At 32.0% G+C, this 23,284-nt stretch overlaps 2 protein-coding genes across 2 annotated transcripts in view; one reads left to right on the top strand and one right to left on the bottom strand.

Moving 5' to 3' along the window:
* Positions 1-23,284, top strand: part of LOC126749239 (uncharacterized) — an 89,190-nt gene that overhangs the window by 39,891 nt on the left and 26,015 nt on the right. The gene's annotated exons all lie outside the window — the stretch shown is intronic.
* LOC126749241 (uncharacterized) lies at positions 17,636-23,149 on the bottom strand. The gene is made up of 6 exons (XM_050458944.1): positions 22,414-23,149; positions 20,136-20,393; positions 19,854-19,967; positions 19,515-19,739; positions 18,854-19,005; positions 17,636-18,095 (listed from the first exon to the last, which is right to left on the bottom strand). Exons 1-6 carry the CDS (start codon positions 22,546-22,548, stop codon positions 17,897-17,899), a joined length of 1,083 nt encoding a protein of 360 aa, XP_050314901.1. The 5' UTR covers positions 22,549-23,149; the 3' UTR covers positions 17,636-17,896.

Genomic DNA, 23,284 nt, shown 5'->3' with positions numbered 1-23,284 from the left:
ATTGTCTTAAATGAATTAATTTGGTACCTTCATCCATTTGAGTAGATGGGTAACCATTGATTTTTTGTGCTAATAAACTTCTTAAAACTTGTAAACGTTTTCCAAATTGTAAAGAAGGTTCATTTTTATAAGGGGTTGCCATAAAAAGATCCTGTTCTAAACACTCTAAGTTTCTTTTGTCGCCAAAACAGTCAAATAAAGCGTTTTTAATTTGAAGCCATGTTACTAGTTCTAATCTACAACCTACTAGAATTTGAGCTCTTTCAATTAACTTCATGCGAATCGTACGTATCAAATAATTTTTTAATACTACGTCATTTTCATTTCCATAAGTTGCAAATAAGAAATCAGCGGCGGAAATAAAGCTATTTAAGGTATTTGGATTTCCGTTGTATGGTAGAATCGTGTCTACATACATCTTTAATAAAGTATAGTTAACATTACTTGAAGCACTTGTTTCAGGCATTGTGAATTGATTTGATATTTCAATACTTTCACTTATAGTTTCTTGATTTAATCTTAATGTTTGTGAAAATGTATTGATTAAACTATCAATATCTTCAAAATTAGTATTCATAAAATATTATTTTGACTAGAAATGTTTTCTTTAACTATTATATCTTAAATCTAAAATTCAAATTAAAATCGTCAAGATTTAAATATGCTAAATAAAATGTGCAATTCAATATCGATTTGGAATATATCGTTTCCAATTTATAAAATCAATAAAAATAAAATAAAACTTAATACTAGACTATTAATTGCTCAATCGGAGAAATTAACAGAACTTTTCACCTGCTCAAACGGAGAAAATGAAAAGGGTTGATAGGAATTGGGCACTTACCGTTTGGTACTTTTCGGTCTTCTTCCTATCGGGTGAACACTTTGCTGCTTGCTTGCCAACCACAGCTGCCAGGAGTTCGTCTCGGTGCTGAAGAGTTGAAACTCACGTTCTGAAGCAATAATCGTCTCGATGACGTGAATTTTTATTGCCAAAACTGCCCCGATCCTACCGACTGCGCCAGTTAAATAAGTTTCCAACACGAGGGTGTTTTAAAAAACTTTTATTATGACAGGGTGTGACCGACTTACAAGACATACGAGCAAAGAGTTATTAAACAATAGGTTACATGAGAATATATAAGCTTAAAGTGATTACAAAGCATAATAAATTGAATATAAAGCATAAGATAAATAATTAATTAATAAGCATATTTAAATATACAGGTCGTCAAAATTATACATATAACTAACATACCCAGCCAGTTTTTTCTCTCTATTAAATGTGTGTTTAAGTTTCAACTGCTCTGCTAAGTTAAATGCCATTGCTCTGACGCATTCACGAGTTGATGCAAATCCATGTTTCTGTAATTTCTGGATATGTAGCTTAATTTTTTTCTCATTTTCGATACCAAGAACACACGGTGGACCAAGAGCTCGTTTCTGGAAATCATTGTTTTTGAAGCGCCTGCGAAATGTTGGTGGTGGAATGTTGTCAAAATTACGGCATGCCTCTCTGATACCCATAACATCATTTCTGACAGCTTCTGCAGCATTGACTAAATCTTCTTCAGTCCAGTTTCCTCTTTGCACTGAACCTTTTCTAATGTAGTCAGTCGGCATGACTCTAAAAAATACATTTATATAGTTTGGATGTCTAAATTGTATACTTAAATGCCAATTTTAGACTTAGATTTTTGTAAGGATTAAATAAAAAAATTATTTTTGTTTTCCAGGATAGATGGCCCATGGGCCAACTAACCCATTTAGTAGTTGGGCCATCTATCCCAAAAGTCAGGATGTGAGATGGCCCACTAAATATTTCCTAAGATTTATTAAATTTTAGAGGTACGGGTGCATTAACATAACCTCAAAAATGCACAAACCCAAAAGGAGTAACAAAAACTTGAAAAAAAAATTTTCAGAAAAAAACTATACATTACTTTTAAGGTTGAATATTTTTAATGCTTGTAAAATATTTTTTTTAGCAAAACTTACCTTAAAGTGTGGAAAAAAACCGTAAACCTGGATCACGATATATACAGCAGGTTTGTCTAAAGCTACAGTGCCGTAAATCAATATATTTAGGAAATATTAGAGAGAGCCATCTCTCCCGGAATTACCCTAACCGACGAATTTAACAACTAAAAACATTTATCTTAAACCAAAATTATATTAGTGCTCAAATTATTGTCCCTGTATACCAAGACATTCTCTTACGAGTATTGAGCATCGCGCTTAATCTGTTAAACTCCCTAATAATAGTTAACCGCATCTCCTTAATATTTTGAAATTCCCCCCTCACAAACTCAATTTTTTACTGTTTCCAATAAAAATGTATCTAAAACTTTCACATCAGGAGATCTTGCTGGTCTTACGGCACCATTATCTCCAAATGCACCAGTGACAAAACCATTCTATAATGTAATATGAAACTTGTTGTATATTGTATAGGGGAGACCCAACTTAATGAAACCAGAATGTATAGTAATTTCTTAAAAGAATTATGTTATACAAATAGTCTACGAAATCATATCTTAAAACTAGAAAAAAGAATCTCCTTGAGGAACTCTTAGTTTCCATTCATAAAATAAATTCCTAAAATTCAATCTTTATAGATAGAGATACCTGCTCAAACTATTAGGATAAATCGTTAAAAAAATGCCATGCTATGGTTTTTTTTTAAATAAAAAAATGTACTTGTGATACATTGTTGGAAAGGTAATTTTACAGAGATTTTAAAAATGCAAAAATCCAATATGAGGCCCATAAGAGAAAACAAAGTTGATGATGGTTGGCAAAAGACGAAACGTCATATTAATAATATAAAAACACCATCATGTAGGACGAAAAAAGCGGCAACGCAAAAGTGTAAATTATTTAAAAATCGGCTAAGACATAAATTCAGTAAACTTTCGGATTTTTAATATCATCGGCTAGATTTGAAATTTTTAAATGGCATAATATTATGCTTAAAAATTCTCACTTTGCGTTAATTTAACCATCGCATCCATGTTAAGGGTCGAACTTGAAACACCATGTATATTGGACGTCTTATGGATTTACGAAATAAATACAAAAATAGGAAGTCATTGGTCAAACAATAATAAAAAGCAATTGGACATTGGGCAATTCCAGCGGAATTGTTTAAAATGAGAGCAAAGATAGAACCGTTTAATGGACCTGTTTCGCTACTGAATGGACGTCCAATGAACTTTTTGCACCGAAATTCATGTTACCATTGGATCTTCATCCATTTTTTATTTCATAGTTATTTAAATATATTATGGAGGAGGAAAAGTTAATATCCATTGGACTTAAATTCAGGATTTTAAATCTAAAAATATTACTTATGATCATCATTAAAAAGCGAATTTTGCAAAGATTTTAAAAACGCAAATATCCAATACGGCATCCATAAGAAAAAACAACGGTTGGCAAAAGGCGAAACGTCGTATTGAAAATCTAAAAACACCATTATTTATGGAAAAAAGCGGCAATGCAAAAGTACAAATTATTTTAAAATCGGATAAGAACTAAGCTCTGGAAAAAATAAAATTGATTTTCCAAAAATTTTTTATTTTTCGATTATCTTCGGAATCTTTTGGAATATTTACATTTTTTAAACTGCTTATTGTTAAGCCAAATAATTCTCAATTTTGCCTCAATTTAACCATCTTCGTAAATCGTATCTCTTATTGATGCCGACATCTCCATGTTGAGGGTCAAATTTGAAACAACCTTTATTCATTAAAATATAATCTAGGAAAATATGTGTCCATGACTTTTAATTTATTTTCGTTTAATGGCTTTTCACTTTTTTTTCAATGCATGGGCTTGACATTTACCTAAATCCATAGAATGTTCAATACATTTATTAGGAAAAGATGAACGTCTTCATTAGTATTTATCCAATAGTTTCTCATTTTTTTTAAGCCGTGGGATTAAGACTTTCGTAAATCCATAGTACGTTACGCATATTCATCAAAATGAACTTACATCTTTCGACCAGTAATGGATATCTGATGTACCTATAAAAATATGAATCCAATGGTTTCTCAAAAAAACCTATTTATACTTTTCAATTCTTCCATCTTTTGTAACACCAATGAAACTCCATTGGATAAAGATAATTTAAAATTCATTGGCTTGTACAAAATTATCATCAAGAGGTCCATAATTAATCCATGGAGATTTCGACTTAGCTTAGACTAATGCAGGACATCCATTGAAGGATGTGTGCTGTTTGGGATATCGAGTGCATCTGCAGGCGCTTAGAACGTGGCTGTATCGAGGCGCCTTTTTATGGACAAGTGCAAGCCTGTATAGACCACAGGTACCGACCACAGACATCTTCATAACACTGGCGCTACTCGGGATACTCGAGTACCATTTGTGCCAGTAAAAAATATCACCTTTTAGACCGGTAGTTTTAAATTTGTTGTGAGCCCGCTTGCCTCTATTGCCAACTTTGCGTTTGGATACTTTTTTTTGTGGAACAGTAGCAGTTACTGTCCAGACAGAAAAGTTCCCCATGAGCCATCGCACGCCTGCATTAACAACCGGGAAATTTGGATAGGCATTAAAATTGGCCATCGAGACGTCGGAAAATCCATGTGTAACATAAAAAACAGGTTTATCATCGCAAGAAACTGCAATGATTCACTCACTATGCGGCGTCGGCAACAGCGGAGGGACCGACGGGACGCTATGTATGGTCCTCCTCCGCCAGACGTCGGCTATCGACCCGAGTGCCGGCGCGCCAACTCGGGGTCAATAGTCGCACCCCAAAACACCCACCTACGCCACACCACCACTGAATTCATCCCCTTTTTCTCCCGCTGCGCTTCTCCCGGGAAAAGGCCGTGCAAGGGCGATGCTGCTGCTGCTGCTGCTGCTGTTGCCTGACGTTGCTGCGGCGTACAATGGTTCAGAAGATCAAGCATGTTCAAAAACTGAAAATTAAAAAAAAAAAATTGAGTTTGGAAACATTAAGCATTACAAGAACCACTCTCTAGCCCAAATGTGAAAATTCTGACCCGATATGCAATGTGCTTCTTCGTTGCACAACATTTAGGTACCAGAGCATCCCATTTTAAAAAGCATTTTAAAAAGAGAATTAAGGAAGATATTCTGCAAGAGAACCGCAATTGTGCGCAATTTCTTGCTGATGCTTTGGAAAAAGAGATCAGGTGGATGTGGTGTCTACCAATTTCTCTAAAGCCTTCGATAAAATTAACCATGATATGCCACTTAAGAAACTTAAGGCTTTTGGTATATCAAATAATGTTTTTCATATTAGACCTTATTTGCTTGGTCGTAGGCAGTTTGTTCAGTACAGTGGGTGTAAATCCGCACAATTTTTAACATCACGCGTGCCACAGGGCAGCAATCTTGGCCCCCTTGCTATCCTTGGTTTTTATCCATGATATCGCCGATGTAATAGTGATTTTTAAATAATTTGCAAACAACTTAAAATTGTACTGGAACGTGGAGACTAGAATGGGCTGTTGTTGAATATCGGTGATGCCAGTTAAGAAGAGATCTCCCGTAAAATACAATTATCATGTTGGTAATTCCATTCTGAAGAGTGCATGTGATTTAGGAGTATTAATTAATGGACAACTTTCGGAGATCACATTGAGGTGGTAGTCTCTACTGCAAGGCAGATGCTAGGTTTTAATATACGAAACTGTAAATCTTTTTACAATGTCAACATTCTGTTTGAGTAGACTAAAAAAGATAAAGAGGAAGGTCCCAACCCACACGTACCAACCCAAAGTCCTTAAGGGACAATTAGGCGCCTTCCAAAAACAATATTCCTATTTCTTCCTTTTTTATTTTGCTAGTCTTTACTTGTTAATCTTCATTTCAACAATAGTACAATAATAATAGGATACATACTAATTTACTGGTAAAAACCAGGGACGTACCAACAACCTTGTCAATATGTCAATTTAAATTAATTCTATTAATATTGATTTAAAATGAGTATTTAAATCCAGCGTATGCACAATACCCAAAAATAGGAAGACAAAGCTTTTATCAAAGCCAGATTCACCACATTTATAGTATTACTCAAATGCGCTCTAGCTTGATCAAAGGCCTCACAATACTTAACGATGCAAAGTGTTCTGCTTGATATATGTTTCCAATGGCCAGTACAGCACTGATGCACGTTCTACATCTTCATACAGGCTTCTTCTATAACTCCAATCACAACACAAAAATTCGTTTAATTTTGCGATTAAGTACAAAAGTTTAGCAGGAATAAATAACAGCATGGTATCTATTGATCGTCATATGATATTGAAAATATCCAAAGAAGATTTCTGAAATTTCTATGGTTTAAGTGCGACGGAGTGTACCTAAAAACTGATTTTCCACACACACAACTGTTGGAAAGATTTTCACTTCTTACATTAGAGAAAAGGCAGAAATTTGCTGATTTGCATTTTTACATAAATTGATAAATAACAGGATCGATTTGCCTCGCATATTAGCCAAAGACTCACAAACGTTTTACCTATCAAGACCTATAACAAATATCAATAACTTTTCTTCACTGCGTAGAACGTCCAACACATATAATTCTGTTCAAAATCAATGTGATATATTTTACTGTAGTCTTGTAGCTATTAAAAAGGTACACTTTTCTTAATCACAAATTTGTTTTTGTGTTATATTATTAATTTTTTTATTGTCTTTCTTGTTCACACTCAATAATTGGATGTAAATCTGTGGAGTGACGTAAATAATTAAATAAATCATGCCATGTTTGTGTCTCGATTTATCCACCGCATTAATTATGTTCTTCTTATCATGGAATATTGGCCAAAACAATTGAAGCCTCAGAGGAAGTCGAGGAATCTGCACCACTGATCTTGTCAAATTTATTTCTAGTTCTAACATGAAAAAGTATATCTTCGAATAAATATAAACAGTCTGTAAACAAAGGCAAAACAGCCATAAAGAAAATAGTTCTTAAGCAACTATGATCTATTTGATAAACTCTTAAAAGTGCTCTTCCTAGCCATCAAAAGTTCTTATTAGCCTTTTTGAAATGTTTTTGAAAAGAGCCTTTTAATTCTGCCATTTCCCAGTCTAATAGGTGGATTTTTAGTAAGTTTTGCCCCAAATACCATATAGCAACATTTATTATAAGAAAATTCAATTTTATATTTATTCATTGCCTTATATTTTGCGATGTCATTAGCCTAAGCTATTGATAATAATCCAGCGTTTGCCCTATAATCCAGGACCATATTATTCAGTTCTTTCAGAAGGAGATTCACCACAAGGTTTCATACATTAGCACCGAGTTTTGAACCTCGTTCTAATTTCTTACTTATAATAGTAGGACCAAATTGAAAATCAGCATATCGATCATGTAAACAATGTATAAAAAGAGGCTCCGAAACACTATTAAAAATGCCATTAATATCGAGAGAGATAGAAGCTTTAATTATATTTATTAGCGTCAGCTTTAATATAATCAAATAATCTTTTAACAGACGTTTCAGTACTACGAGCTTTAACAAAACTATATTGGTGATAATGATGAAAATTAGCCCCATAGACTAAGTCTAACTCTGTTATTTATTCACCTAGATTTCAGTGATATGTAAATGAATTGCAGAGCATTTTGACATTTAAAAAAGACCTATTTTATCCCCCAAGAGTGTCAGATAGTGAAGACCTATTACAAACATTCCACTTTCAAAATCTATTCAAGAGCAGACAATTACACTTAATCTTGTTTCTGTATAAGTTGATAGGTGGTGTCTCTGTGTATCCCTCTTTGTTATGCACAATTAATTTTACTGTCCCAATGATTCCTGCTATATAGAGCAATTTTTTCTACGCACCACAAGCTCGTACTAACTTGATTCAGACATCTCCTGTGCTATGGAGTTGGCCTTACTCTAAATTCATTTGAACAGTTAAACATTTATTATACATATAGATATACATACTGTTTCTTTGTAATTATGTGCAATCTAGTTATATAACTATACTGTCACAGTACTTTAATTATTATTCTTTATTAATTTATGTAATGTTGTTTCACCTCCATAAATTGTTTACTGTTGAGCTGTTTTCGAAATAAATAAATAAATAAATCGTTTCATCCGAAAACACAATATTGTTTGAAAAATGAAGGTTCTGTTCAATATAGTCATTATTTCACAAAAGTCTAGTCTTAGATCGCAGCCGACGCTAAAAAGTTCTTCTACAGCATTAATGTTTGGATTTACACTATGTTTCGCTTTATGCGTATGCTGTTTACTATTTTCGGGTTTTTTGTTATGATTATTTAATCAAAATAAAAACGACGCTCAACATCCATGTGGTTTGTCTGCAACCACTTATCCTGTTCCAGAATGCGCGGCATCCATGTGGTTTATCTGACACCACTTTTCAAGGTCTAATCGATGTGCGTTTTTATGAGACTTTCGCACCTGCATTAGATTAATTTGTGCATTTTTGTACTTACTTCGAAATATCAATTTAAAGAAGTTGCCTAATGAGTTTAAAAGAATCTTATAGTAAGAGCCTTCTACTTGGGAGTTGCGCGTGCGTCAGCGACTTATCCTTCTAATAGTTTCTATACGTGCGTATATTATGGTTTAGTACATATTAAGACTTAAATTAAACATTCTTTATGACACCTACACTTTAGAAAGCGTCTATGAATTGCCTATTCATATAAAAAAGATGAATTTGTTCATATTTAAAAATTTATATTTCAGAGTTATAGAGGCATTCTTAATAATGGATCTGGTCCGATCACTTGTCTTTAATATTTGCATTTGAAACATTTAATTTTTTTCTCACTTGCGTTATATTGTCTACTGTTTTTAAGTTTTAAATTGAAAAGCCATATGTCTAATGCGTATAAGAATGTTTCTGCCTTTTTTCTCTTCTCTTCTGTCGTTTTCCATGCCACTTACGGCATTGGTCTTATGAAATAAATTATTTGTGTGAGCAATTTAAATATTCCTGGAACCACAGACAAAACATTCTTGGTATATAATTAATTTTCGACCAAAGATCTCGTATAAAATAAAACGAAATTACCATTAAAGCAGCGTTTAATTATTTCTTAAGTAAGTACTCATCTAATCACTATGCATTTAAAATACCTGTTTTACTGCTAATCCCAGGTTATAAATGGATATTTCTGGGGCCATTGTATTGAAATGATTCTTATCTGATGAATTTAATTGCCCGGACGAATGAAAATATTGCATAAAATACCAACCTAGGCCAGTCAAAAAGCAAGAAACTATTAACCGACCATAGTTTTTATATCTCAAGAAGTCATAGGCGTCACCTAAGGGGCTCACATTAGATTCGCATAAGAATTTTGAATGAAGACTATATAAGACGACAATATAATTAATTTAAATCAAATCAAAAATGCTTTATTGCATAAAGGCTCTTATTATCAAAGCTGAAAAAAATTAATAAATCTTAATATGTCGATCATGATGAAAAAAAAGAGTATTGCAGAAAAAATAATTAAAAAAAAGTTTATATAGAAGCCCAATTAATAGAATAAGATCCAGATATAGTAACATATAGAGTGTAAAAATAAATAAAAATATAAAAATTGGATCATTCCAAGCTATTAATAATAATAATAATAATAATAATAATAAAGCGCCTTTATTTATAGCAAATACATAGTTTTGCCTTCGAAGGCGAAGATTAACAACTACTCTTAAACTCTTAACCTTCTTAAATTACACAAAAAAATAAATAAAATAAACAAACATAAATCAATAGAAAATAAAACAATATTCATTTAACAGAAATAAGATCTCCTTTGATTTACCTTAATGATTCCTGTAGAAACAGGCTCCTGAAATGTTTTTTAAAAACATACAGGCCATTGCTAAAATCAGGCCTAAAGACGTTCACAAATTTGACTGCGTTGTAAGTGAATGATCGTTCAAAGAGAGCCATTGAGTGATGGGGCATAGTCAAAGTGTTATGCCTAATATTTCGAGCATGTACATGATTTCTAGGTCTTATAAAGGCGATATACTAAGGTGCAGTACAAAAACTTATATAGATAAGGTATTTTTAACCACCCCAAATCATACATGCCTTGAGACACATGATCAAACTTTCCTAGGTCAAAGATAAGTCTACAGCAGGTATTTTGCACACGTTGTAACCGATATTGTGTCTGCTGGTCCAAGCACGGAAAGAAAACTATCAGACAATATTGGATAATTGACGTAACAAAAGTTTCGGCAAGTTTTTTCCTAGTCTTGAAGTTTAATATTGACTTATTAGCATAAAGCATACGCAAACGCAAATAGCTCTTTTGAAGAATAGTACTAACATGCTCTCTGAATCTAAGAGAGGCATCTAACGTGAGACCTAAAACTTTTATACTCGTAATAATGAGAAGTAAATAAGTAATTAATGTATTATTACTTATTTACAGAAAAAGTAATTAATGTATTATTTAATTTAATTTTTATAGTTGAAGTTATAATTCTACGAGACTTTTTATTAGTAAATAGCAACATCTTCGTTTTATTAGGATTTATGATTAAGTTATGTTCCTTTGAGTAATTCGATATTAGGTAACACTAATTAAAATTGTATGATAAAAATAAAATTTATGAACCGATATATTTAGGTATATATAAAATAGAATGATCAAATTTAAAACAAAATAAACTAGTGCTTAAGTAAATAGTAAAATCTCAATTAAGAAACTAAATGGTTTAGAGCTTATGATGTTATTTTTTGTTAAAAAAAACATTATTCGTTGTCAGTTTTTCTACCACTTTTGAAACAATCTGTAGTAAAGCTATTGTAGTTAGAGGCAGTTTCTTCATCTGCACCTTTAAATAGTGCAACAACATCGGCAACATTTAAACTAGAAGAAAATACATCTGTAACAAAGAAGTAATTTATAGCTTCTCCCAAGATTCTAAGAGTGTTATTAGGAGAATAACTTGTTGAAATTCTGTCCCAGGACCGTTTTTATTATTTAGATTTTAAATTATTTCTCTAAATTCATATTCATTATTGGATGTAAATAAGAATGCCCTTGGTTGACGCAACTCTTTTAAAAAACTGTCAAACTTTACGTCACATTGTATTTTACCTGATACATTTTCAGATATATTAGAGTAAAAATCATTTTGTTCATAAGCATTCAAGTTGGAATCTGATGATTTTTTAGAATGCTTTTTACTTTTAAGTTCGTTGACAATTTGCCAGATAATCTTTGTTTATTTGAAGAGGTTTGTATTCTATTATTATAATAAAATTTCACAATTCTACGATAAAGCGAAGGTTATATATATAGCTGCCAACCTGTCATTGCCTACTCAGTGGGTATTGAATAAATAGAAAAATCAACATATATTTTGAAAAAAGTAATTTTCATAAAAATGTGTTTATAGGAGGACCTTATTAAATTCGAAAAAGAATTCATTGTCACATTTATTATGAATTGTGATATAAAATACAGGGTGTAAAGTAATCAACTTATTGCCTTGTAAAAACAGTAAACCTAATTCTTAAACGTCCTGTATAAAATAGTAAATTTTTTTACAAAGGCAACGTAAAATTTTATAGTTTAGTGCTCCTCAGTGCAAATATGGTAAAAAAGAAAAAACACGTGTTAAGGAATTTTTTTTATTGAAATTGTCTCACAAAACACAATATTTTGAAAACTTTAATGTTTAGGTTGAGTAAACCTTAATAAAACCTACCTTTATTTACGATGAATGAGTCCAAAAATCAAATAATATACAGGGTGTTCCATTAAAAAAACACATAACTTTGATATGTTTCTGCGCTTTGAAACACCCTGCATGTTAAAATATACTTCTGGAACGCCTCTGATATTCCCATTTTTTTTATCCTGTAATTTTGCCAAAATATCCCATGTCGTGAATAACCCTGTGTGCAGGGTGACCCCTTTCAAATGGTCAAATAGTATATATAGGAGCCATAAAGAAATAGTTTGAGATAGGGCACCGATGGTCCGAAGTGCCTCGTTTCAAAAATTTAGGGTGTTGAAATTTTTCAAGAAAATCGTTTTTTTTTTCCTCCGTATTAAAAACGCTTATATCAATTTGAATTAAACTTTTAGGTTTTAAATAATAGGTGGTGAGGCAACTTCTTGAGGAATTGCACGTGATTTGACCTCTCCAGGGACGGAGTTTCAGCGCATGTATGTTAATTTTTTTATAAAAAAAGATACACTACTGTTTAAAAAAAAATCGTCGAAATATTTTGTGAATTTTTAAGAAAACAAATCCCTTGCATTTTTGCTCTCCGGCGCACCGTTTTCGTGCAATAAAATAAAATCCATACAAGGATCCTTCGAAACGAAAATTTTAATATCAGTACAAGAAAAAATAAATAATTTAACTAAACAACTTAAATCTAATAAAATAAAAAACTACTGAAAAAGAACAATTTAATGCTCAAAGTGTCCTCCACGCATTTCCACACATTTTCTGCCCCTGTTCACCCAAGATGTACGCGAGCAAAGACCCCTGGATCGTTCCTCAGAAATTCCGCAGCCACCACAACTCTAGCAACTAGGTCTTCTCTATTGGTTACCGGTGTTGCGTAGATAAGCTGTTCCATGACGCCCCAGACAAAAAAGTCTAGAGGTGTCAGATCAGGTGACCTTGCTGGCCAAGGGACTGGACCATCTCTACCAATCCACCTGTTGTTGTAGTTCTGATCTAAGAAAGCCTTTACAGTACGAGTGAAATGCGTTGGACAGCCATCATGCTGGAACCAGAGGAGTTCTCTTTGATCTCTAATATTCTTTCTGATAACATTATTTGCAATTGGGTATGGTATCTCGATCTTCTGCAAAAATTTGATTCGATCTCCTAAAAAAGCGACTCCCATACCGTAAAAATACGATAGTACCTACTATTTTACTGACTGACACTAAACCTAACAAAAACATATACACACTTTATTATTATTATATTTATTTTATAAAAAAAAATATAATATTTTCGGGAAATAAACTAATAAAATAAAGAAGTCTGGTATGAATTTAATTTTTTTTGTACCAAAGCGGTGCGTCGAACCGCAAAAATGCAAGGGCTGTGTTTTATTAGAAATAAACAGAATATCCAGAAAAAATATGTATTTTTTTAAACAATGACGTACATGTTTTTTTATAAAAAAATTCGCCCCTGACAAGTCAAATTATTTACAATTCCTTAAAAAATTTATTTAAATCGCTTAAAGCGTTTTTAATACAGAAGAAAAAAACATTTTTTTTTTAAATTTCAACACCCTGTATTTTGGAAACGAGGCCCTTCCGACCATCGATGTACTATCTCAAACTACTTTTTTATGGTTCTTGTATATATTGCAGCATTTTTGCAAATTTTTTGCTGAAACTCCTATCCTCTTATTAATCCAGTGTTTTTTATTAGTTTTGTGTTTTAAAGGAACCTAAACAACAACAATGCATGGACAATTCAATGCATTACCGCAATTTACTTAATTAGCAAGTTACTACATTTACTACTTAAATCACAAATTGTTGTCCTATGATAAAACCAATGATTTTACTCTTGTTCAGACAACTAAATATTGTTTTTGTATTAAAACGCAGTTTTTGTCGCTCCAACTTGGAGGATCCATCCAGAGGGTGGCTGCTGTTGCCGACATGTAGAATCGCCGCCGCCGCCGCCGTCTCCCCCACCACCGTCGCCGCCGCCGTCGGCGTCGTCGTCTCGAAGAAGTTTGATTCATGCTGGCTGAAGTTTATCCGGCTACAGACAATATTCCTCCCTAAAAATCGTTACTGACCTTTCAGCACATTCCCTACTGCAAATAGATTTCGGATCACGTGGTTCAGAGATAAAACATATATAGATAATAAGACTGCAGACATTTTAAATCAATCTTAAGATGTATTCGGTTGTTCATCTAGCAATGATATTTAGGTTGCTTAAACGTTTAGAAATAATTGTCCAATGTGATAAAAAACAAAAAAAATTAACACTATTAAACCCACTCTTAGACATGGTTTTCCATCTTAGACTCAAAAAATCATAGAGACCTGATAGGATAATGCTTGGTTAGGGGGAGAATATACAGTGCTCTTCTTTAATGTCCCCCCTTCCTCTTTATTTTTTTAACGGATCAATTAAAAAAATTGAAACTTAAGGTAATGCAATTGATGAATGAATACTATATTTTAAAGCAACATTGACAGATGAAAATTTTAGGATGGCTGCTGAGCGCCATCTTGGAAAAGAAATTAAATGGAAAGGATGGTATTGTGGCACATCATTTTAAAGCTCCTACGAGTACTTTATAACCCTAGAATATTCAATATCTTTAGCTACTACAAAGGTGGTACATTTAATAATTACCTGAATACTCTACAAATTACGTAAAGAAACCATCGCACGGCATCCTACCTATCTCCATAATATTTGTTTTAGTGATGAATATACATTTGTTCTCAAAGGTAATGTTCATAGACAAAATTGTCGTTATTGGAGTGACACTAATCCCCTCACGTCTTATACTTAAAATCTAGAAAAAATAAACCTTTAGGCAGCGATATTGGGAAATATTGTGAGGCCTCTATTGATCGAACAAAATTTAATAGGGGAACTGTATTTAGATATGCTGGAAAATACTATTGACCCTCTAAATCATCGAATTTGTCGAAACGAATCCTAATGAATTCGATATGGATATTGTATTCCAGCAAGATGGAGCTTCACCACACTACTCCAGACAAGTTTGGAACATTTAGATAACAACTTCCCCGGTCGTTGGATTGGCCGTCGAAGACCTGTGCAATGGCCGGCTCGCTCGCCAGATTTGACACGTCTAGACTTTTTTTGATGGGGCTATTTGAAGCAAAAGTTGTACGAAACTGAACCTGCTTTAGTATTGGATTTACGACAGACAATAACGAATATTTGTACAAAAACCGATGTTAGTGTATTTGAAAATATTCGGGGTGAAATTTCGGACCAACTGTTCTTGTGTCAAGAAGTTCAAGGCAACCATTTCTAGCATCTTGTCAATGTATTTATTCGATATATCAAGTTAAATGTTAATGTTTTCAGGTAATTATTAAATGTACCACCATTTTGTAGCAGGTAAAGATATTGAATTTATATTCTAGGGTTATAAAATACTTATCAGGAGCTTCAAAATGATGTGTTACAAGACCACCCTTTCCATTTAATTTTTTTTTCTAAGATGGCGCCCAGCGGTCATCTTGAAATTTTCATGTGTCAATTTTGCTTTAAAACATAGTATTCATTCGTCAATTGCATTACCTTAAGTTTCAGTATTTTGATCCTTTTATAATTGATTCGTTCAAAAAATAAAGAGGGGGGACATTAAAGAAAAGCACTGTATAATTACTTAAGAAAGTGACCTTTCAAAGCGATTTAGGGGATGATAACAATGAAATGGGTGGTGTAGAATATTCACGTAGCACTTGACATTCATTCTATGAATGTTCCGAAATGTTTGCAAGCATTCAAAAAATTTAAAAGATAATAAGTAAAATATATTCAGTGCGAGTCTCTAACTTTGGATAAATTGACTAAATTAAAGGTGCTCTTTTTTTTTGGAAATATGCTCGGAAAGTATTTTCAATCGCCTTTATTTTAATGTGAAATAAATTTATATAGGTTGTCTCAAATACGACGTACTCGTTTATTTTCTTACATGCCAACCCTATTTTTTTATGACTATTATTTAAAGTGTAGACGAATTTGATTAAAAATTTGTCACGACGGATAATTTCCTTTGCGAGACTTAGAAGTCGTTGATCGATAATAAAAGTATGAGTACATTTTGCTAGGGCTTTCACACAAATTTCTCATGAATTTGTTTTGTTTATAAGGTACTTAAATCATTTTTATCTGTACAAGATGCAAATATAAATACAAAATGACAGAAAGTCTAGAATTATTCCCAACGAGTTATGACCAACACCACTACTATACTACTACACTAACACTATTAAACCCGCATGTTTTTAAGCAATGATACTATTATTGAGCCTTTATTTAATAATGGTAACCTTAAAAACGAAATATGCTTTTGGAAATGATCGACGCCATTCCTCCTCTAATAGTTAAAGAAATAGAAAATCACTGTACTATACTAATAGAAATAGGAACCTAACTGAATATTTAACATGGAGCGTCACCTCACTATTTTCTTGATGTGGGATAATATTCAAACGTTATAGCCGTCAAGATCACCAGATCTAACATCCCTTGATTTTCTTCTTTGGGATCACTTATATACTGTGGTGTTTAAAACTCAAGTAGATTTTCTTTATAGTCCAAGAGCAGTATTTTAAAATGTCAGAAATGAGTTTTATTAAAACCTCAATAGAAAAGCGCGTCGATGCAAGTTTAATTATTTTTTATATTATTTAGTGCTATTTTTTATTGCGCATTTTTAAAGACCGTATTAAAATATACATAGCAACAAGATTTCAAGTTAATGCGATTAACCATTTCAAAATAATTAAATTTGCTCAAAAAGTTTTCTAACAAATCTACCGCATACATTTTAAATTAATCTTAGACTGTATATAATGTTAATGTCCCAATACCAATATATTGTCTAAGGATATATGCAATAAGAAGAAGGTAAAATTTTAAAGTACTTAATTATGTCACACCACCCTCTTTGTGATATTAAAATATCTTCCTAATTGTGTAGCGGAGAAATATCTGATAATAAATTGAAAGAAACTGAAATAAAACAGTGAAATGTTCTGATATTGAATTGCGTTTTTTTAATTGAAGAGTCTCCTTACGGTTTGTGCGTCACGTCGTGACATTTTCTGAACCCTCTCACCCCTTATGGATGATCCCTTAAGGAAAATTACATTTCAAGGTGATTTAAGGGGTGCAAGAGATTTTCGAAATAATTACGTAAAACTTGACGAACTTTCTGGAAAATAGCAGTAATTAATTTAAATAAACCTGCAACATTCATTGTCATTTGACCGTTAAAATTATCCGCAAACTAAACGTTCTTAAGTTAATTAAATCCTTATCTCAAGACCACGTGTTCTGAAATCCATCCCCAAAAATTCCACTATTCTTTGTAAATGCCCCAACCAAATCCACAAGTTTTTGTCCTCAAATCCATCCCCAGGAATTCCTTTATATTAATGTATAAAAAACACGAAAATACTTTAAACGGTTAGTTCCTGAGTTATGCGCCAAAAAAAAGAGTAGAAAAATGGTGATGTTGCAATCTGCAAAGTTGAAAAGTTTATATATATAAGAAATGTTCCGTAAACATTATCTCGGGATTCAGAAGATTCAATTTATTTATTCCCTATTTAATTTATTTTCGGAGATTTCTAATCTATTTTTAGGTTCCTAATGATGACCTCATAGTTTATAAAACATAAATTATAATTGTCTAAGAGATCTTTAATTTATTGGCCTGAATCAAACTAGCATAACTAATAAACGCAAATAAATACAAGCGAGAGGCCAACTAAAGTGTTTCCTCACACTCCATTTGTTTGATTAAACGCAAATAAAAAGTCGTACTTAGGAACCACTTATGCTCGGTTTATGCATAGGGGTATTAGGGCATTAAAAAACACTTTCTTGTTTAAATACATATATATACACACAATACAATCTATTTTACAGAAATTATAAATACATCTATAGAGTGGTTGTTTTCAAAATAAATATTACACCTCAGAAAGGTAAAGCACCTCATTGTAAATTATTACTTGAATTAGAAGCGACTCATAGGCTTCTGTTTATAATACGGTCAAGCAAAATCAGATTAAAAAAAGAATTTTGGAAACTTATTCTAAATATCACACGTTTTTTGGTAAGAATCTATAAAAGTAAGCTTAAGTTACGAGTTGCAGATGGCCGTCGGTAGTGGTGTTCTGATCCAACATCTTTAAAATGAAATTGGCTTTGTGCAGAGGCACCTCCGTAAAGTATCTTACTGGTTTTCGAAAGGAGTACTTGTTGCTTATGAACCTGTATTTTAATCCAAGTACTATATTTAAAGCTGAGGCATCATAGTAATGGCACCCAGAATATCTAAAAAAAGGTTATTATAGAAAATACAGCTAATGTAAAATTAATAGTAAAACATGTTTAAACTCTAGGATGTCTTCAAAATATAGTTTTTAGTATCAAATAGAATTTTTAATTGAAATTTTCCAACCTTCAGTATATCTTATATAATTGTTTTTTTGAGCTACCTTGTATAAGCAACTATATATTGTGTTCAAAAAAACACTGTATAAAATGAGACCCTTTCTAGTTATAACCATGACTCAAAATCCATAGACTTGATCAGCAAATACCACTACCATTTAGTAATAAAAATTTTAACTTCAAGTAGGTATATCAATGTACGATGATCGTAGAATATACAATGAATTGCCTTAAGAGATTATACATTATTGACACATAAAATCAACAAACATTATATGAGCAGTATTTATTAAACAATGTGATAACAGCTTTATGAGTATGGTAAGAAAGAATATGTGTGGTTTTTTTAAATAGATCGCAAACTAATGGAGTGAGATGGCAACATCGCAACAATTTTATCCCTATTAATTAACAAGTATAAAATAAATCGCTTAAGTGTTAAATAAAATGAAATCATTATATAACTGACGCATTTTCGATAAAAACTGTCAAACTATTAAAACACCGCAAAAAAAATTATTTAGTCGTTTGGTATTAGATCCTTTTAATGTTTCATGCATATAAGATCTAAACTCCAAATTTTAATTGCAAATATCTCGTTGACATGTTAAAATTGCCTTCATGTCAATGATACTTACCTATAAGAGGGTTTCTTGTCAAACTTGCACCCAGCCGATTGTGCTCCGATAGGAAATATGCAATCCTGCGTCAAAGCACATTGGACCCAAGGAAGCATTATTTCTTGATGGATTTCTTTAATATTTATAATAAAAAGCACGTCGGCACTAACCTAAAAATAAGAAAAGAGGTGAGGCATAGTAAAGTAATTTATTTAGCAGATGTATAAACGCAAATTGATAAACGCTTATTTATATCTTAAGCTAAAAAACCCCTAAATATCAATTATGCATTTAGAAACTTATAACCTGGCTGAGCCGATAAGGAAATCTTCCATGTTTTCGTCAAATATGTAGATTTTCCGATGCCTATTAAAAATTCTTAAGCCGAATGATAGAGGACAGCAGGTTATTAGTCGCCGCAATATCCGCAAGTAAAACATTAGATTTTAATGGTTTTTGTGCGTGCACCAATCAATTTAGATAACTTGCATTTCAGGGGGCGGGCTTCAGAAGGGTTAAATGGGAAATCCTTTATTATGTAAATAGGAAAAGTGAATATTTATGTACTGTATAAAGTTTGTAATAAGAATGACTAAGGCATTAATAAATGACTGTTTACAACATGAATTTCGAATGTTTTCTGAAACCTTAATCAACCAATTCCAAAATATATCCTTACCATTTGCAAAAACTGAAAGTTTTCAGCGTCCGTTCGAAAATATTCAAACATCTTCTTGTGAGTTAAGCTTGTCACTGGGTTTTTCGTTTTAAGGGGAAATGTTAAGAATCCCTGTGGAAGAGCTCGATTTTCAAACAGATCCATGATCATTTTATGCGTAACATTGGGCAAAATTCTGTAGCTGCATTCCATGAACAGGATTGCTCCAGTTCTACTTAAAGCATCCTAGAATTAAACATGTTAGTTTGTTGGTAGTTGAAAGACAATTCCTTTCTCGAATGGGGGAAAAATCAATGTACTAACTATGACACCAATTTATTTTTTTTTAATTATTTTTACCTGTATTACTATTGGCCTGTAAGCATGTAAAACTTCATCCTGCACATGAGAAGGGAAGTCATAAAGATCTACAGTGATTACTTGACATCGGGAACTGTTACAATAGTTCTGTAACTAAAATATAAAAATAAAATATTAGAATATTTAATAATTTTTCTTTACTTAAATGTGGTATAAGTAGGCATTAGTGTTTATTAATTTAGTTGTTATTTATCAAGATTTTATTCTGAACAAAAAATGTTTCTAATTATTACTATATGTAAAATGTTTATTTTCACCCACCGTCTTTAACCCACCATCACTAAGTCCCAAATTATACACTAAAATAGTGTTATTATGAAGAACCCTTGGTACATTGGATACAAGGCCAACAGCTTGACTCTCTTGTCCTTCTAGTACATATGTCACTATTACAGGCATAGAAGTGTTCTTCCAAACATCTTTAGGGTACAATCTCGGATCTTCTTCAGAAAATCCTAAAACGTCTAGAAGTTTCTGGTCAGTAACCAATGTTTTTGATTCAGCATCTCTCAAATTATCCTAAATAATAACAGAATAAATATTATTATTTATATAGAAGCATTCAGGAACAAATTAGCTAAATTAAAAAAAACTCCTCTATTACAAGAAAATACATTTGGTTACTTTACAGGGGAATATCACAATAATGGATATTTTTAGAATAATGCTAATGGATATTTAATCATGATTGTTAAATAACAATCCAAGAATACTGACAGTTGCATTATTATCCATGAATAAATTGTATTTACTGGGTCATCAGTAATTTGTCATTGGATTCCAGTTGAAACAATGTTACTTATCAAGTCTTTTTATCTAATTACACTGAACTGACAAGTCAGAAAATTTGATTCAAAGTTTAATTAAATCCTAAGTGTTAATTTGTATTGAAAGTACAATTTTTTAATTTTATTACTAGCTCAATTTATTAATACAAAAAAGAAATCCTTTACTGAACAAGTCCTTTATTAGTTCTGCTAAATTCCTAATAAATACTGTTATGGCACCCACATATAACTATTATGAATATTTTCTGTATGTTGAATTACACAGTTTGATCTTTGTTTGTTATATATTGCATTGTTTGAAATTCCTTATTGATCTAATTGCATCACCTAACTCCTATACAAGATTTCTGTGGGTGTTAACCGATCATACTTAAATGACTTTCAATACTTTGTTTTGAAGTACCTGAACTCTTTAAAATTCTGTCACATCACAGGAACCCCATATCGGAATCAAGTATCAAAGATGTGCTACAAAGTAAGCATTGTAATTATTAAATGTGTTGTTTCTTTTCTGTTGAAAGCTTATATACAGAGAGTCTAGGCAAAGCACATATATTCAATATAACAATGGACCAAGCACTGACTCCTGCGGGACACCACAATCTTGACATTTCAATAAATTTAACATTCTGTTGGATAAATATGACCTTACTAAGTTAATAGTTGAATAGAAGTCCATATTTTGTAGGAGAATGCGTATATAAAGATAACAAATAGGGGAAGTCTTTATCTCCAAGAAAAATGCATGTGGGACACTTAGGTAAATGTATTATGCATTTCGGCTGTGTAAACAGCCATCATCAGATACAGAACATTACAAAAAACATATACGTTCACCAAAAAATATGTTTTTTGTAATGTTCTGTATCTGATGATGGCTGTTTACACAGCCGAAATGCATAATACATTTACCTAAGTGTCCCACATGCATTTTTCTTGGAGATAAAGACTTCCCCTATTTGTTATCTTTACTAAGTTAAGACTAAAGACCGCTAAAACCAATTTTTTTTACCTTTGCCTTATTACATCAACCTTTAATTGACCATGTCAAAGGCCTTTTCCAAATTGACATATACTCCAATTACAATTTTCTTATTATCAAGGTCAGTGGATATTCTGTTTACTAATAAGGTCCATCGGAGCACTATTAGCTTGTATTACTGTTTTCACTACATCCATATTGACATTTATCAATTTTTAAATATTTGTCTATACATGATAACATTTTCTTTTTTATTATCTTTTCAATTATTTTGGAAAAATTGCTTATTACTGTAATTGGTCTATAATTTTGCATTGAAGTTTTAGAACCTGATCTATATAATGCACTTTCTCGTCAGCACTACTTAGGTACATACTGTTATTGATTTGAATTTCTTCAAAGTTAATTTGCTCATTCCAATATTCAACTCATTCTTAAATTACCGTATTTATTTCATTAATAATACTTTAACCTAGACTACCAAAATATCCATTTAAACTAATATCTATATACTGTCAACCAGCTAACAGCGACTTAGTTACACTAGCATTTGGTTCAGACCCTTTGAGTAAATTATTTACGATTACCAGTGTCATTCCACTTTTTAATAAAATGTTGGTTTTTTTCACAAATCTAATCTTATTAGTATAATAAATCTTATCTTATGATAGTAGTATTAATAGTGTGTGTTATAAAATATTATGTAAAAGAAACATAACTAACATAAAATATAATACCCTATACATTAGAATACTTTGTCGGGACTTACTTTAAAATTCTGTATCTGCTCATTTGTGCTTGATACAATATTCTGTATAGTTTCAGGCTTGTGATGTCCAAAAATGAAGAAAGCTAGACTTACAGTAACAATTACAGAGGCAATTAAAAAGTTTTTAGTCCTCATTTGAGTCACAGTTAAACCTTGTGATGAGATCTTGCAGAGCTTGTCAGGCCTCCAAAGATTTTAGTGATACTTAATAGCCAACACTAGAACAATACTAATAAAAGACATTTCCTAAATTTATTTGAAAGATCCATTATTTCTTTCTATAAAACATGATTTATTACACTATTTTCCCTATTATTTTGTTTGTTTACAACCACTAAAATCAAAATTAGTATTTGAAGGCAAGTTTGTGAACAGCATACTGTACCGCGGCATTGCCAATATTCCGGTGTAGGCTGAAAATTTGGTTCAATAATGTCTCTTCTTAAATAAAAAATTGATAAGACTAGTTGGTTTAGGATTTTTGAGAAAATATCAAGTTATACTTCACGTAAAACTATAAAACCTTGCTTTCGCACTGAAAACGTTTGCAAATATAAGGGGGGTTTGATGTGCTGTGCACAAGCCTTCCTACATTTGAACTTGGGCCAGAAAACTTAACCTTAGTTTTATGAACGGAATTATAATCGGCATAGCACCGGGCTGTGATTGGTAAACAGAATGAGAGTTGGGTCCCTTATTAAAATAAAAGATAAAAAATGCCAAATCAAGACTGGCAATTCACGAGGCAAATATTCAAATTAGTGCTTACAAATGATTGGTGATGTGTGTATCACTATCAATTTTATCTTCCATTGTTCCCAATTCTTAATCCCCACAGTAAACCAAAGTCTAAAGATATTATCTAATTTCA

This window comes from Anthonomus grandis, chromosome 22 (genome assembly GCF_022605725.1).
Source record: "Anthonomus grandis grandis chromosome 22, icAntGran1.3, whole genome shotgun sequence".
In the NCBI taxonomy this organism is placed as follows: Eukaryota; Metazoa; Arthropoda; class Insecta; order Coleoptera; family Curculionidae; genus Anthonomus; species Anthonomus grandis.
This window is presented reverse-complemented; position numbering and strand designations above follow the sequence as displayed.